Source organism: Terrapene carolina, unplaced genomic scaffold, assembly GCF_002925995.2.
Source record: "Terrapene carolina triunguis isolate 2854851 unplaced genomic scaffold, T_m_triunguis-2.0 Scaffold89, whole genome shotgun sequence".
In the NCBI taxonomy this organism is placed as follows: Eukaryota; Metazoa; Chordata; order Testudines; family Emydidae; genus Terrapene; species Terrapene triunguis.
In genome coordinates this window covers 32,380,924-32,394,359 of record NW_020664440.1, presented here as the reverse complement: position 1 = coordinate 32,394,359, position 13,436 = coordinate 32,380,924, and the positions used below count along the sequence as shown (strand labels likewise).

The window sequence follows — 13,436 nt, the reverse complement described above, 5'->3', positions numbered from 1 at the left end:
GCTCTTTTCATAAGGCTCCTTTATTCAGATCCCCTGCATTCACCCTGCCTGCTCTATGCTGTATAATGGAAGTCTTAGTACCCATGCAGCTCGCCGTGGGCCCTAGCATGGAGCAGCCTAGCACTTGGTGGTGATGCCCAGTGTCAGCGCACTGTTAAGCACTCCAGTGCTTTCCCTCTAGCTGTGCAAGGGATACCCCTTCTTCCCAAGAGCAGGCCCTGTGAGAGTGGCTGCTGCGGTTTGGTCCCTGGGAACCGTGTGCTGGGGTGTAATCTGAGCCTAACGGGGGGGCGGGGCTTGTGCTCCATGTGGGGAAGGGTCTCTTAGAACCTAAAAGCCCCTTTGCGACTGTCTGATCAGCCCTATTTGGCGCCGTACCTCCCTGCTTCGCTTCCCTCCACATCTGTCACCTCTGCAGCGTGCACGCGCCCTAATGTGCTCTTTTTTGGGGAGGGGGGGGTAGTGGCCCAGGCGGAGGCTGGGTCGGGGAATGGAGGCTCGGCACCTCCTTCGCCCCCAGCGGTTCTGGGGGCAGGCCTAGCCCCAGAGCCGGAGGGACCGTGGGCTGCTCCTTAGGAGGCTGGGCTGCCCCTCGCAACCCCACGTGGACGTTTCCAGACACGTGAGGCGACGCTGCCCGCGCTCCCTGTCTGGACATGGAGGCGGCGGCTCCGCTCCCGGGTGGGGCTCGGCGCAGCCGGAGCTCTGGGCTGCTGCTGGCCGGGTCGGGCCGGGCGCGGAGTGATGCCCAGGTGCTGGACGATGCGCTCGGCCGGCTGAGCGGGGCCACTGCGGCTATCACGGCCAACGTGCGGCGGATCAATGGGGCGCTGGAGAGGTAATGAGCCGGGGGACGCCGCCTGGGACGGATCCCTCTTCCCCAGGGCGCTGGAGAGAGGGCAAGCCCTGCCCCGCCTGGATCCTCTGGGGGGCTGGAGATGGAGCAACCGGTATCCCCCGCGGGTCCCACTTCCCTTCTTGGGATCCTTCCCTTGGAGACGTGTGTGGGGACTGCTCGTAGCGTCGGACAGGGACCGCCTCTGAAGTGGGCAATACCCCCACCCCAAATTGTCCCAGCCTCAGACCCGTTAATTCCCCGAGTCGCTGTATCTGAGGCAGCTTCCCCTGGGGACTGTAGAGTTTATATTGTTGCTAATTCTTGGGAGGGGTGGCCATAGGATGTTGGATACTGTATAGGGGGGTAGTACAGGTGTGGGTGAAGAAAGGATACAAGACATGGAGAGCAAGGGCAGTAGTTGCGGACATCAGGTAGTGGCAGTGGGATGGGCACAGGCAGCATCTATCTTCCCCATCTCAGCATTGCTCCTTTGCCAGGTGCATTATCCATCTAGCCTTAGTGACCCCCTGTGCTGGGCAGGGAGGACTTCTGGGTGTGGGGATGCGGGGGTCAAGGGCCACATCAGTAATGGAAGCTCTTCTCCCCTTTGCTCAGGATTCTGGAGGATAAAGCGACTGTGGAGGAGCTGAACCAAATGCTGGTGTGTCAAGGGAGGGGGACCTGGGCTAACAGTTTCTGTGCAGCACCAGATGAGTGCTAACACCCCTAACTGCCCCAGGGAATGGGTGAGAGCAGGAGTCGGTGCCCCATGCTGGGGCTCCCTCTCCCAGGGTGCTCCCAGGTACCACAACACAATGAGATCCCAGGCTCCCTGTTGCATTGGCAGAGCGTCCATTCCCGGTGGGGTTGCAGTCTGTGTGGTGTATGGTTCCATGAGGGTGGGTCGGGGAGCCATGTCCTATCTGCTGCAGACGTAGGCTGGGGTGGGATGATGATGGGAAGGTGGGGGTGTGGGAAGAGACTTCTGGAAGGAGCCCCACCAGGTGCTTGGCTCTGTCCTTCACTTACCCTCAGCCCTCTCTTCCAGAAGAGCTTTGAATCAAAGTAGCTATGGGATCATCCCAGAGAGAACCGCAACCACAGCCTTCTGCTTCCAAGAGACGTGCTGGGGCCCCATATCAGAGAGTGGGACCCAAGCTGCTCAAGGACATCCTGGCTTGTTGCCAGCTGGAAATGCTGCCTTCTTGAGGACACTAGGAACACCTTTGGATACTGGGTGGCAGTTTTGCCCCATGACACTTGGACATTTTCCAGTCCCTCTTTGTTCTCACAGATAATAAACATGAGACATGATCCCTGACATCCAGCTTGTCTTTGAATGTGTGACTCCCACCGCACCATCTGCCTCCCCTGGGTGCTGCCATGTTGGCTGTGGGATGGTCAAAACACAGGTGCCATCACATTGGTCCAGAGCAGTGTGGGCATCCTCATCTTGTTTCCTATTGTGGTATTGGGAGCAAGGAAATAATGCCTCTCCCAACACCACTAACACCCCTTTCCCTTGGGGTGGAGGGGTCATCTTCCTGGTTACTAGAACCAAAGCCACTGGGTGTGCAAGGGCCCTGCCATGAGCTCATGGGATCAGAAGGGGAATGGAGGCCTTCTTGGAGAGTGGATTCCAGAGCTGGGAGAGGTGGTGAGTGTTGTGGGTGGAGCAGAGGGTAGGCCCCATTTCTGGGTGCTGGAGTCACTGATATTTTGTCTGTGTATTTTGACTGGTTGGTGTGTTACATGTCCCCAACCCCACAGCCTGTGAGTCTCTTACAGGCCCAGCTACGGAGCCTGCCTCTTTAGCTCAAGCAGTAGCAGTTTATGCTTTAAACTGTGGAGGCCCTGATTCAATCCCTGCTGGGTCAGCCTCATGTATGCCCATGTGTTCAGATACCAGTGGCTTGGGGAGGAGGTTCAGAGAGAGGGTCATGTGGGGTTGGGACTGGGATTGTGTAACATGTGGCCTAGACTGTGCATGGTTCTGTCTAGTCAGAGCCTGAGCTATGGCAGACAGAGAGGATTAGTCTGAGGCCTGCAGTGCCCCCAGTCCTTCCACTGGAGCCTCTGGGTGCTGCCATAACACAACTACTGCCATGGGGTTGAAGCTTCCCTGGGTACAGCTATTTTAGTTTGTGGAACTGAAGTTGGCTGAAGACCACCATGTTATTCGCGGCCAGGCATTGATGCAGGATGCTGCCATCTTAGTTTCTGGGACAGAACCTGTTCTGGATGCTGCGATCTTGGTTACCGGAACGGAAGCTGCCCATGCGGCCGCCATTTTAGAACGTGTAATAGAAGCTACCTAAGGCGTCGCCACCTTGGATTCTGGATTGGAAGCTATCCAAGGAGCCGCCATCTTGAGTCCTGGAATGGAGGATGCTTGAAGTGCAGCTTGCAGGGTAGGAATACATGCGTGCATGCGCGCGCACCCATCCTCCGTGCCGCTTCCCGCAAGTGATACAACCCTGTGCGCCGCCATGTTGGCTGCGGGCGCTGAAGCCGGCCTGGGCGCCGCCACGTTCCCCTGCGTCTGGCAGGCGAGAGGTTGCACATGGCTGGGGCAGAGGGTGCGGGGTCGGGCCGGGGCCAGCAGAATGGGGATGGAGCAGGGGGGAAGCGGCCCCGGCTGGCGGCGGAGCCGGACCGGGGGAACCGGGTGACCGTGGTGCTGGGGGGACGAGGGGAAGGGGAAGGTGGTGGATCTGCTGGCCATGGACGCCGACCTGGTGTGCAGGTGCCAGGTGAGAGCGGGGAGTTCTCTGCGGTACCGGGTGAGCCGGGGGCGGGGAAGGGGCTAACCAGCAGGGCGGGATTAGGATGGGGGTAGCTCCTGAGACCCCAACGCGCCGTCCTCCTGACCGGCCTGTCCCCACAGGGGGGGAACAACGCGGGCCACACCGTGGTGGTGGGGCTGGTCGAGTACAATTTCCACCTGCTGCCTAGCGGGGTCTTGAACCGCCATGCCACCTCCTTCCTGGGTGAGTGACCCCCGTGCACCCCAATATCCCCCTGCCTCCCCACCCCGACACTGTACCTTCTTCCTGGGTGAGTGACCCCCGTGCATCCCAATATCCCCCTGCATCCCCACCCTGACACCCCACCTTCCTGGGTGAGTGACCCCGTGCACCCCAATATCCCCCTGCATCCCCACCCTGACACCCCACCTCCTTTCTGGGTGAGTGACCCTGGTGCACACCAATATCCCCCTGCATCCCCACCCCGACACCCCCTCCTTTCTCGGGGAGTGACTCCCGTGCACCCCAATATCTCCTTGCATCCCCACCCTGACACCCCACCTCCTTCCTGGGTGAGTAATCCCTGTGTACCCCAATATCCCCCTGCATCCCCACCTTGACACCCCACCTCCTTCCTTGGTGAGTGACCCCCGTACACCCCAATATCGCGCTACATCCCCACCCTGACCACCCCCCCATGTACTCTAGTATCTTCCTGCCTCCCCACCCCCAGTGCTCAGCTGCCTCGTGAGCCACCATGCCACCTCTTTCATCAGTGAGAGCCCTCCCTCCACCCCATGTACCCCACTATTCCAACCCCAATATTCCCCACCTGGCACCCAGCAGGGGCCCGAACCGCCATGCCGCCTCCCTTATCCGTGGAAGACCTCCCTACACCCCCAGCTTCCCCATTGTCCTATGGGGGCCTGAATTGCCATGCCACCTCCTTAGTGACATCCCCCACCTGCATATACCCCATCTCCCAGTACCCCTCTGCATCCCCGTCCTGACCCCCAACACCCCTCCACCCCCAATAGTCGGCAGAGTCTTGACCTGCAGTACCACCTCCGCACTCCACATCTCTGCTAAGCCCTTTGCCCCTCACTCAGCCCCTTGCACTCCAGCCTGTGACCCTGCTGCTGGGTGTCTTTCCAGGAAATGGAGTGGTCATCCATCTGCCTGGACTCTTTGAAGAAGCTGAGAAGAACCTTAAGAAAGGGCCTGGTGAGTGACCGACCCCAGCCACCCTGCTGCTCCCTCCCTCAGAGAGAGGGTCTAGTGGTTGGGAGGGGAGCGGAGGGGCAGGACTCCTGGGTTCGCTGCCCAACTCTGGGAGGGCAGTGGGGGTCTAGTGAGTTAGAGCAGGGGTGGGAGTCAGGACTCCTGGGTTCTATTCTTTCCCCCAGTTACATAAAGGCACAGTAAATAAATCCCAGTTCCCACTCTTTATAGCAGGGCTGTCGCTGGCCCCCTACATGGGGATGGGAGGCTCAGGCCTGGCATATAGGGTAGGCTAGGCTCTGGGGGGTCCCATGGGTGACCTTCTCACAGTGATGTGTTTTCCTTCCCCGCAGGTTTGGAGGGCTGGGAGTCCCGCACGGTGATCTCAGATAGAGCTCACATTGGTAAATCCAGAGCAGATAGCAGGGGGCGCTGTCTGCAGCCTCTGGGACCTCTCCTCCGTCTCCTATCAAGACCCCGGGGGCACTGGGCTCACTGGAAGAGGATGACCAGGCAGCTGAACAGTGGAGGGGGGGGAGGGGGAGTTGAGCGGGCTGTGTCAGCAGATGGGGAGGGGGCTGGTGGGGGCAGTGGTAGCAGAGGGTAGGAGTGTCCCTTCCCTCTTACCTCATCTCCCATTCTCTCTTGCCACAGTGTTCGATTTCCACCAGGCCGTGGATAGGATCCAGGAGCAGCAGCGGCAGCAGCAAGATGGCAAGAAGTGAGGGGCTTAACAGCTGGGTCCCCATTTGGGAGGGGCAGGAGGGATGGAGCTGGGCCTGGGCCTGGGCCTGGGGAGGATTATAGCTGGGTCCCCTGGAGCGGGGCATTTTCTTAGGGGTTCCCCTTGGTCACCAATGGCTGGGCTGGGGTTGAGGGGAGAGGAGGTTGTTTCTGTGGGATTCCCATCCTCTGGTGACAGGGCAGCTCATCTCCCTGCAGCCTGGGCCAGTGTGGGGAGCATCCAGTCTGGCTGCAGCCTGGCGGGTAGGAGGAGCTCCCACCACCACCCAGCTTTGACTCTGCTTCCCTGGCAGTCTGGGCACCACCAAGAAGGGCATCGGCCCCGTCTATGCCTGCAAGGCTTCCCGCACCGGCCTGCGCATCTGTGACCTGCTGGCCGACTTCCATGAGTTCTCCAAGAAGTGAGTTGAGGGGGAGGGAAAGGAGGGAAGGAATCCTTTCACAAAGATGTCCAGGGGCCCCCGGGGATCCATTCATGCCCCCCAGCCCTGGGGCCTTCTCAGGATGCCCTGCCCATGGAATCTGTTCACACATCACACCCCACGTGGCAGTGCAGAGCTTGGGCGTCTGTGACCCCGGGCAGTGCAGCGGTGTTTAGGGGTGCCCTTGTGGGATCACTGGTCCCTATCTCTCTCTCACAGGTTCAGGGTGCTAGCCCAGCAGTACAAGGCCACGTACCCGGCTCTCACCATCAACACAGAGGTCGAGCTGCAACAGCTGAAGGTGGGTGGGGCCCCAGTGATGCCCCCCAGCTGTGAACCACCCTCCCCTCTGCCCCAGGAATAACCCTTCCCCCCAGGAGTCCCCAACCTGCCCCCCAGAAACACCACCTTCCCCTCTGGGGATCCCTACCTCCCTGAGAACCACCCACAATTTCTCCTTGCCTCCAGGGTCCCCCACCTGGGTATGAACCAGCCTCCCAGGAACTGCCCTCCCCTTCCCCTGGAAATACACCCTGATCCCCCAGCTGGCTGAGAACACCCAGTGTCCCTGAGTAGCCCCAGAGACTGAGTGGTTGCACCTCCCCCATCTGATCCCAGCATCTCTCCCCAGGTCTATGCTGAAAGGATCCGGCCCCTGGTGAAGGATGGTGTCTATTTCATGCACCAGGCCCTGCACGGGCCCCCCAAGAAGATCCTGGTGGAAGGAGCCAATGCTGCACTGCTGGATATCGACTTCGGTAAGTGCGGCGCACTGCCCTCGTGCCCAGTGTATGGCAGCTGAGGCCCCCCTGCCTCTGTGCAGTCTCTAGGGAGCACCAGGCCCTGGGCTTAGCTTTTCCCAGGGCAGCTGCAAGGCTTCAAGACTTGGGTTAGCCGTGAAAGCAGGACTTAAATCTGAGCCAGTATTGGCAGAAGCAACTGCCCCACTTTCTCCATGGCCTCCTGGAGCCTGTGTCTGTCTGACCCTGTGTGTGCTCTGCCTGGGGCTGCCAAGATTGCCCTCTCTCCTCACTACTCCTGCTCCTTTGTTCCTAACTCCAGCCCTGCTGCTTTCGCTGTCGTGCTTTGCTTTGGGTTTCCATTGTCTCTGCAGGGCCCTCCGTTCATCTGGGCTGACTGCGCTCAGCTCTGGATAAGCTATCTGGGCTGGAACCAATACGGTTGTGTGGCACCCAGCCATCCCTTCTCACCCTTCTCAGAGGAGAAATTAACCCTCACCCCCAGCAGGGAGCAACACAAAGTGAGTAGGGAAACTGAGTCACACACATTGTTAATCAAAATAGCACCAAAATTCCCACATTTTGCACCACTCCCTGCTCCACGGGGCTCCGCACAGCAAAAGCAGTGGGAGCCAAAGAGAACACGTTCTGATTACCGCAGTGCAGGCTGGGAAGAGAGAGTCCTCATCACAACTGGAGTCTGGGGCTGGGATAGTGGTGTATGGGCTGGGAATGGGGGGACCTGAGTCCCATTTCTGAAGGCCCCATTTGCTGCCACCCCCTGCTTAGCTCACTCTGGTCTCTCATCTCTCCCCAGGGACATACCCGTTTGTGACATCCTCGAACTGCACAGTGGGGGGCGTCTGCACAGGCCTGGGCGTCCCACCTTGCCACATTGGGAAGGTGTATGGGGTGGTGAAGGCTTACGCCACCCGGGTGGGTGTTGGAACCTTCCCCACCGAGCAGGACAACGTGAGTGTGGGGGGTGGGTCTGAATGGCCAGTTGCGGAGTGGGGGGACGTCCCCTGATGCTTATGGGCAGTCCCAGAGAGAGGGAAGTGGGATTCATAGGCTTTCCCTCTGAAGGGACAGGGAGCACCCTGGTCCCCCCGCCCCAGGGAGCAGGGAAGATCCTGGCCCTCTGGGATCCCAGGAGTAACGGCCTATCCCTTCCCCTCTGGCCCCACAGGAGATTGGGGAACTGCTGCAGTCACAGGGCCAAGAATTCGGTGTCACCACAGGCCGCAAACGCCGCTGTGGGTGGCTGGACCTGATGCTGGTGAGATACGCCCATATGATCAACGGATTCAGCGCGTAAGGACTACATCCCCTCCCCCATTGCCCCCACCTCACAGCCTCAGTAACCCCCTCTACACCCACCCTGCCATCTCCTCCCCCATTACCCACAGCCTCACTAACCCCCCCCTCCAATCTTCGCCCCCCCATTGTCCCTCCCTTCCTACAGTCTCACTAACCTTTCTCACCTCATGCACTCCCCTACTGTCAGTCACTGGCTCCCACACACTCTGGTCTCAACCCTCTTCCCCTGCTCTCCCTGCAGCCTGGCGCTCACCAAGCTGGATATCCTGGACACCTTCCCGGAGATTAAGGTGGGCGTGGAATACCAGCTGGAGGGGAAACCCATCGCCTACTTCCCAGGTGAGCCAGTGGCTGGGTTACCCTGTGAAGGGGAGGTATTGCCCTTTCTTCTGCCTTTCCCACAATGAGAGGGCAGTGGCCTCTGGGCCTCAGGCCTTGTATCCCCTGAGCTTGGGGGCGGGAGAGGCTTCTGTGCGGGGAGTGGTGCAGGGCTCCAGGAGAGAGAGGGGAGGGACTGAGCTATCCCTGGGTCGGGACAGGCATCCCTCAGGAAGTGCAGGGGGCAGAGCTGTCCGAGGAGTGTGTGTGTGGGGGGGGAGCTTCCTGGGAGGGGGGATAGGGGTTCCGTGGGTAGTAGGGGCTGAACCACCTTGGGGGTGGGGGGATAGGGGCCCTCTTGGGCCTGCAGCAGCCAGTAAGCGCCTCTGCTCCCCGCAGCGAACCAGGAGCTGCTGAACAAGGTGTCGGTGGGCTATGAGACGCTGCCAGGCTGGCAGTGCAGCACAGAGCAGGCCCGCAGCTTTGCTGACTTGCCTCCGCAGGCCCAGAGCTATGTCCACTTCATCGAGCGCTACCTCGGGGTGCCAGGTACGTCCACAGCCCTACTGAGCTGCCTGCTGGCCTGGCTCACAGCCCCAGCATCAGGGCCTGGGGATGGGCATGCTGGGCGCCCTCTTTGGGGTGCTGCGTAGTTCCCTGGATTGGGAATGCCATGGGGCATGGGATCTGCCTCGCTCCTCCCACGGTGAAGTGGGTCTGTGTGTCAGAAAGTTCCACAAATCCTTCATCAAGGTTTTTGGAGCCTCCCCCTCCACCCAGGCTGTCACTTGGGTTCTGTCTGGGGGGTGGAGGAGATCGGCCTTGCATGTGTGGCGGGAAGAGAGGAGGGGGAATCTGCTCTGTGTGGGGGAGGGATCTGCCCCACAGGGCTGGGAGTTCCCAGTTCTCACCCCCCTTTCTCCTCTCACAGTGAAGTGGGTCGGTGTCGGGAAGTTCCGCGAATCCATCATCAAGATTTTCTGAGCCTCCCTGGCCGTCTGTCAGTCGCAGGGGCTCTGCCCCAGGACAACCCCTGACACACAGACCCTCAGCAAAGGATCACAGGGACCACGTGCCTCTCACTCTGCCCTGCACCCCCTGCGCTGTGGGGGGCTCCACCCCTCCTGGGAGAGAGTGAATTGTAATTTCACTCCGCCCCCCCCTTTGCCCCCCTCCCCCAGTGCTGCCCATGCTGGGGAGTCCTGGCCTGCGGTTTACAGGCTGCCTGCCACATTCTGCTCCCCCATGCTGGAGGCTGGACTGTGCGGCTCCCCTCCCCCTCACTCCAGGACTGTGCCAGGCGGGCTGTGCTCGCTCCACGTGGGGGGGCCCCAGCCCAAACCTGGCTCCTGTTCTACCTGTCACTCCTGCCCCCCATGGGGGCAAAGATCACCCTGCCCTTCCCCACTGGGCACCCCTGTCTCCTCTCCCCCCATGCCTGGATCTCCCTGCTGTGCCCCCCACTGTGGGCAGTCTCACAGCTGCTTTTTCACTGTATAGAAATAGCTATAAAGAGCCATGATTTATTTTCCCCATGAACCCAGTGATGTGTCAGTGGGGGGTGCGATAGGACTGGGGTGGGTGCTGTCTGGCCCTGTCAGTTGAGAGGGGCCATGTGTGCCCCAGCACTGGGGCGGGAGGGGAGGGGTGCCAGGTGCTGTTTTTGGGGGTGGGTGGATTATTGTGTGTGTAGGAAGCCACTGAGCTTCCCCAAGGGCTGGGAATTGGGCAGGAGGGGAGTAGGGGGTGTCTGGGCTGCTCCCTTCCCTCCTGGGGTCCCTGAGCCAATCTCCACTGGGATGGTGACTGGCTCTGGGGACTATATCCTGGGCATCGCTCCCACCATCGGGCCCCATTGCTGGAGGCTGCCCACTCCCCATACATGTCAGCAAAGCTCCTGGCATTGCCCCTGGCCCCCACTCACTGCTCAAGCTAGGCCCCTAGTCCCAAAAGTGCCCCCTGCCCACCCCACAAACAAGCCCCAGCCAGTGTTCCTATCCACCCCCAGCCAGCCTCTTCTAATGGCACTGCCCATGCCCACCCCATCCCCCCAACCCAGGCCCTCTAGTGCCAGCATCACCTCCAGCACTGCTCCTGGTGCCGCAATAACACTGATGCCACCCCAGGCACTGTGCCTCCTGTTACTTTATTCTCAAGGTCTCCGTTTATATTGTGTGGAGCGGCTGAGCCCTGCAATCTGGGCGCTGCCCCTCCAGCCCTGGGGGAAGGGGATGAGCCTCTTTCCCCCTTTGGCACCCAGGAGCAGCAGGCTGGGAGCTAACACCCTCCCCCCTAATGGAAATGGGATGATTCGGGGTCAGTGTGATGCTGCTGGGGATGGGCCTGCAGCTTCAGCTGCCCCAGGCCTGGAGAGGGGAGCAGGACTTGTTGTGACTCCTGCCTGGGTGAGGTGTGATACCCCCTCCTGCTTTGATGTGTGTGGGGTAGGGGTGGGATGGGTTCCCCCTGAAGGGGAGGGGCTTTGGGGGCTTGTGCTCCGGGCAGGTGCCCTGTCTGTGGAAGTTTGGGTGGTGGAGAGGCCTGAGACTTTGGCGGTGGGTCAGGCCCTACCTGGGAAGTCCTGCCCAATCACCCGGGCAGAGTGGGAGGAGAGGCTAAGAGTGGGCATTACACGGTGGCTGTAGCTGAGGGGTGGGGCAGGCAAGGCTCAGAGCAGGGCACAGAAGAACTTCTTCTCACGAAACGGGTTCTCGGAGGTGGGCACCGGGGTGATGAGTGGGTCTTCGCAGGCGTGGGCATCACAGTATGTCATCAGATCAGCTGCTGCCTTGGATACCTGCAGGGAGGGGAGGGGTGAGAACTCTGCAGGGTGGGCCCAGCAGGAGGCGCTGTAAGGAGCAGGGGGAGCTCCCAGCTACTCCAGCCTTGGCCTCTCCTAACCGAACACTGCAGGGAGTGGGGGAGGAGCACTGGCTGTGGGGGTGTGGTGGAGTTCCTGGCTACTCCAGCTCTGGCCTCCCCACAGAGGATGCTGCAGGGAGTGGGGCAGGAGCATTGGCTGTGGGGGGAACTCCTCGCTAATCCAGTTCTGGAGGTGGGTGAGTGAGTGGGGCCCTTTTCTGCCACAGTCAAGATGCCACCCCAGTCCCCACCTTTATCCGGCACATGCTGGCCTCAATCTTGAGCTGCTCCACCATCTTGCGGGCCTGCCCGATGCTCATGGTACTGTTGACGGGGGTTTCGCCCTTCATGGGGACCCTGTAGAAGGAGAGCATAGGTTGGGCTCAGCATGGACAAGGGTCATGGGGCACCTGGGGGCCTGTATCCTGGAGCCTCCTGACCAATGGGGTGGGCACAGAGCCCTGGACAACTGCCCCTGCCCTCAGCTTTGTGTCACTCCTAGCCCCTCAGCACTGTCCCCAGCTGTCTGTGGGTTAGAGAGGGCTCCAATCCTGACTGGGCTCAGCTCCTCCCCACCAGCTTCCCCGTCTGCCCCACTCTCTCCTGGCCTGGGCTTTATATCCCTGACCGTCCAGTGTTTCCCCTATAACCCAGACCTCCCAGCTGCTGGGGCACCTGTATCCCCAATCTTGGCTGCCCAGGACCACCTGGCCCATGGTTAGATGGTGTCCTGACAGTCCCTGGACCCCTAGTCGGAGCCCAATCCCCTTGGGGAGGGGATTGTGGGGGAGGGCATGGCAGGGGTTTGCTCCAGAATGATAGCCCCAATTTGCTCCAGTATGGCTACTCCTGCCCTGGAGAGATTCGGGGGAGAGTCATTGCCCATGTGTGTGTGTGGGGGGGGGTCATTGCCCATGGGTAGCAAGGTACCATCCGATGGCCAGGAGTGCTTTATGGCTAGGAGCATCGTTCTACGTACATTAACTGCTCCTCTTGAGATTGTGGGAGGCAGTAGATGCAGAATGGACTGTCATGCCCCTATGGTCACTCAACGCTGACGGCCGCCTACCCAGGCTGAAGGGGGGATTGTGCCTGCCCAGGGCTCAGTCCCAGGGAGAGGGGAGCTGAGGGGACCATCCCTGAGCCCCCCATCCCCCTTCTATCCCCAGCCTCTGGCACAGTGGGCCCTGTGCTGCCCAGCAGGATTGTCTCTTGGTGGGACTAAGACCCCTGGACCCCAAAATCCCAGACTGGCCTGAGCACCAGGCTGGGAGGCAGGAGCTGAGTGCCCCCTCCCAGCTCTAGCCCGTCTTTGAGCCCCTTTTTACCCAGCTGAGTCACAGCCTCCAGCCCCTCACTGCTGTCTCTGGAGCAGCACCCGTGTCCCCCGGTACAGTGCTGGGCGCGGATACAGGATGACTAGCCCAGCCCTGTGTGCAGACAAAGGGGCTGCTGCTTGCTGTGCTCTGCTTCTAACAGCTTCAGCAGCCCACTCCCCAGCTGCACCCCCCAGTCCATCTGCCCGAGCCCCTAAATGCAGCGTCTTTTCGATCCTGTCCTCTCTCTCTGCAATATGCTTTGGGTGCAGATGGGGGAGAACCCTGCCTCCATCCCCCCTTTCCCGAAGCAGTGGCATGGCTGGGGCCTCATCCACCATCCAGCCCCACATTGGCCATGACGGTACAGAGATGATACCAGCTGCCCCCTCCCCCCTCCCCCCCATCAAGGCTGGCTGCCCCTCTGGGTACCCAGGCACGCCCCAGTGGCCAGTCAGGGCACCCCTGGGCACTGACCTTCGACGGTCGCTGCCAGAGCTGGAGAGACTCTGGGATGGGCTCCCCTGTGTGCCCAGGTGCCCCGGGCGTCCTGCAGACGGCTCCGCTCCCTGTGCCTCCTCCGGGATGCAGCTAATTCAATGCGCCCGTGGTACCTTGAGGATGCTCCGAGCCGCTTGATGCTGGGAGCGGACCATGCCCGCTCCGGGGGGAGGAGCGCACGCCCAGCGGAGCCCGGCTGAGCTCTGGCTCCTTGCCCAGGCCCCAGGGCCCCCTGGTGCACAGCCCCTGGCAGGGCAGGAGAAAGGGAGCGGGCGCTGGGGAGGCAGAGCGCCCCAGGAGGGGGCCAAGGCAGTGGCTGGGCTCCGGGCACCCCTGCACAGCTGCTGGTGGTACAGGCCCGCAGTAGCTGCAGTGAGGATGCTGTCTCCCCACCATACTCATTTGGA

General features: G+C 60.9%; 1 protein-coding gene and 1 pseudogene across 1 annotated transcript; one reads left to right on the top strand and one right to left on the bottom strand.

Moving 5' to 3' along the window:
- The first annotated feature begins 3,401 nt into the window (after positions 1-3,401).
- On the top strand, positions 3,402-9,506 carry LOC112109642 (annotated as a pseudogene).
- A 1,008-nt stretch (positions 9,507-10,514) lies between these two features.
- GNG3 (G protein subunit gamma 3) lies at positions 10,515-13,114 on the bottom strand. Its single transcript, XM_024204240.1, has 3 exons — positions 13,006-13,114; positions 11,464-11,569; positions 10,515-11,147 (listed from the first exon to the last, which is right to left on the bottom strand). Exons 2-3 carry the CDS (start codon positions 11,560-11,562, stop codon positions 11,019-11,021), a joined length of 228 nt encoding a protein of 75 aa, XP_024060008.1. The 5' UTR covers positions 11,563-11,569; positions 13,006-13,114; the 3' UTR covers positions 10,515-11,018.
- Between the last annotated feature and the right edge of the window lie 322 nt (positions 13,115-13,436).

Excerpts from the sequence above, each read along its gene's own strand:
- GNG3 (XM_024204240.1), bottom strand. The coding sequence starts at position 11,562 with ATGAAGGGCGAAACCCCCGTCAACAGTACCATGAGCATCGGGCAGGCC. Across the intron at positions 11,148-11,463 it reads CCAGCATGTGCCGGATAAAG|GTATCCAAGGCAGCAGCTGA; the intron begins GTGGGGACTGGG and ends CCCTCCCTGCAG.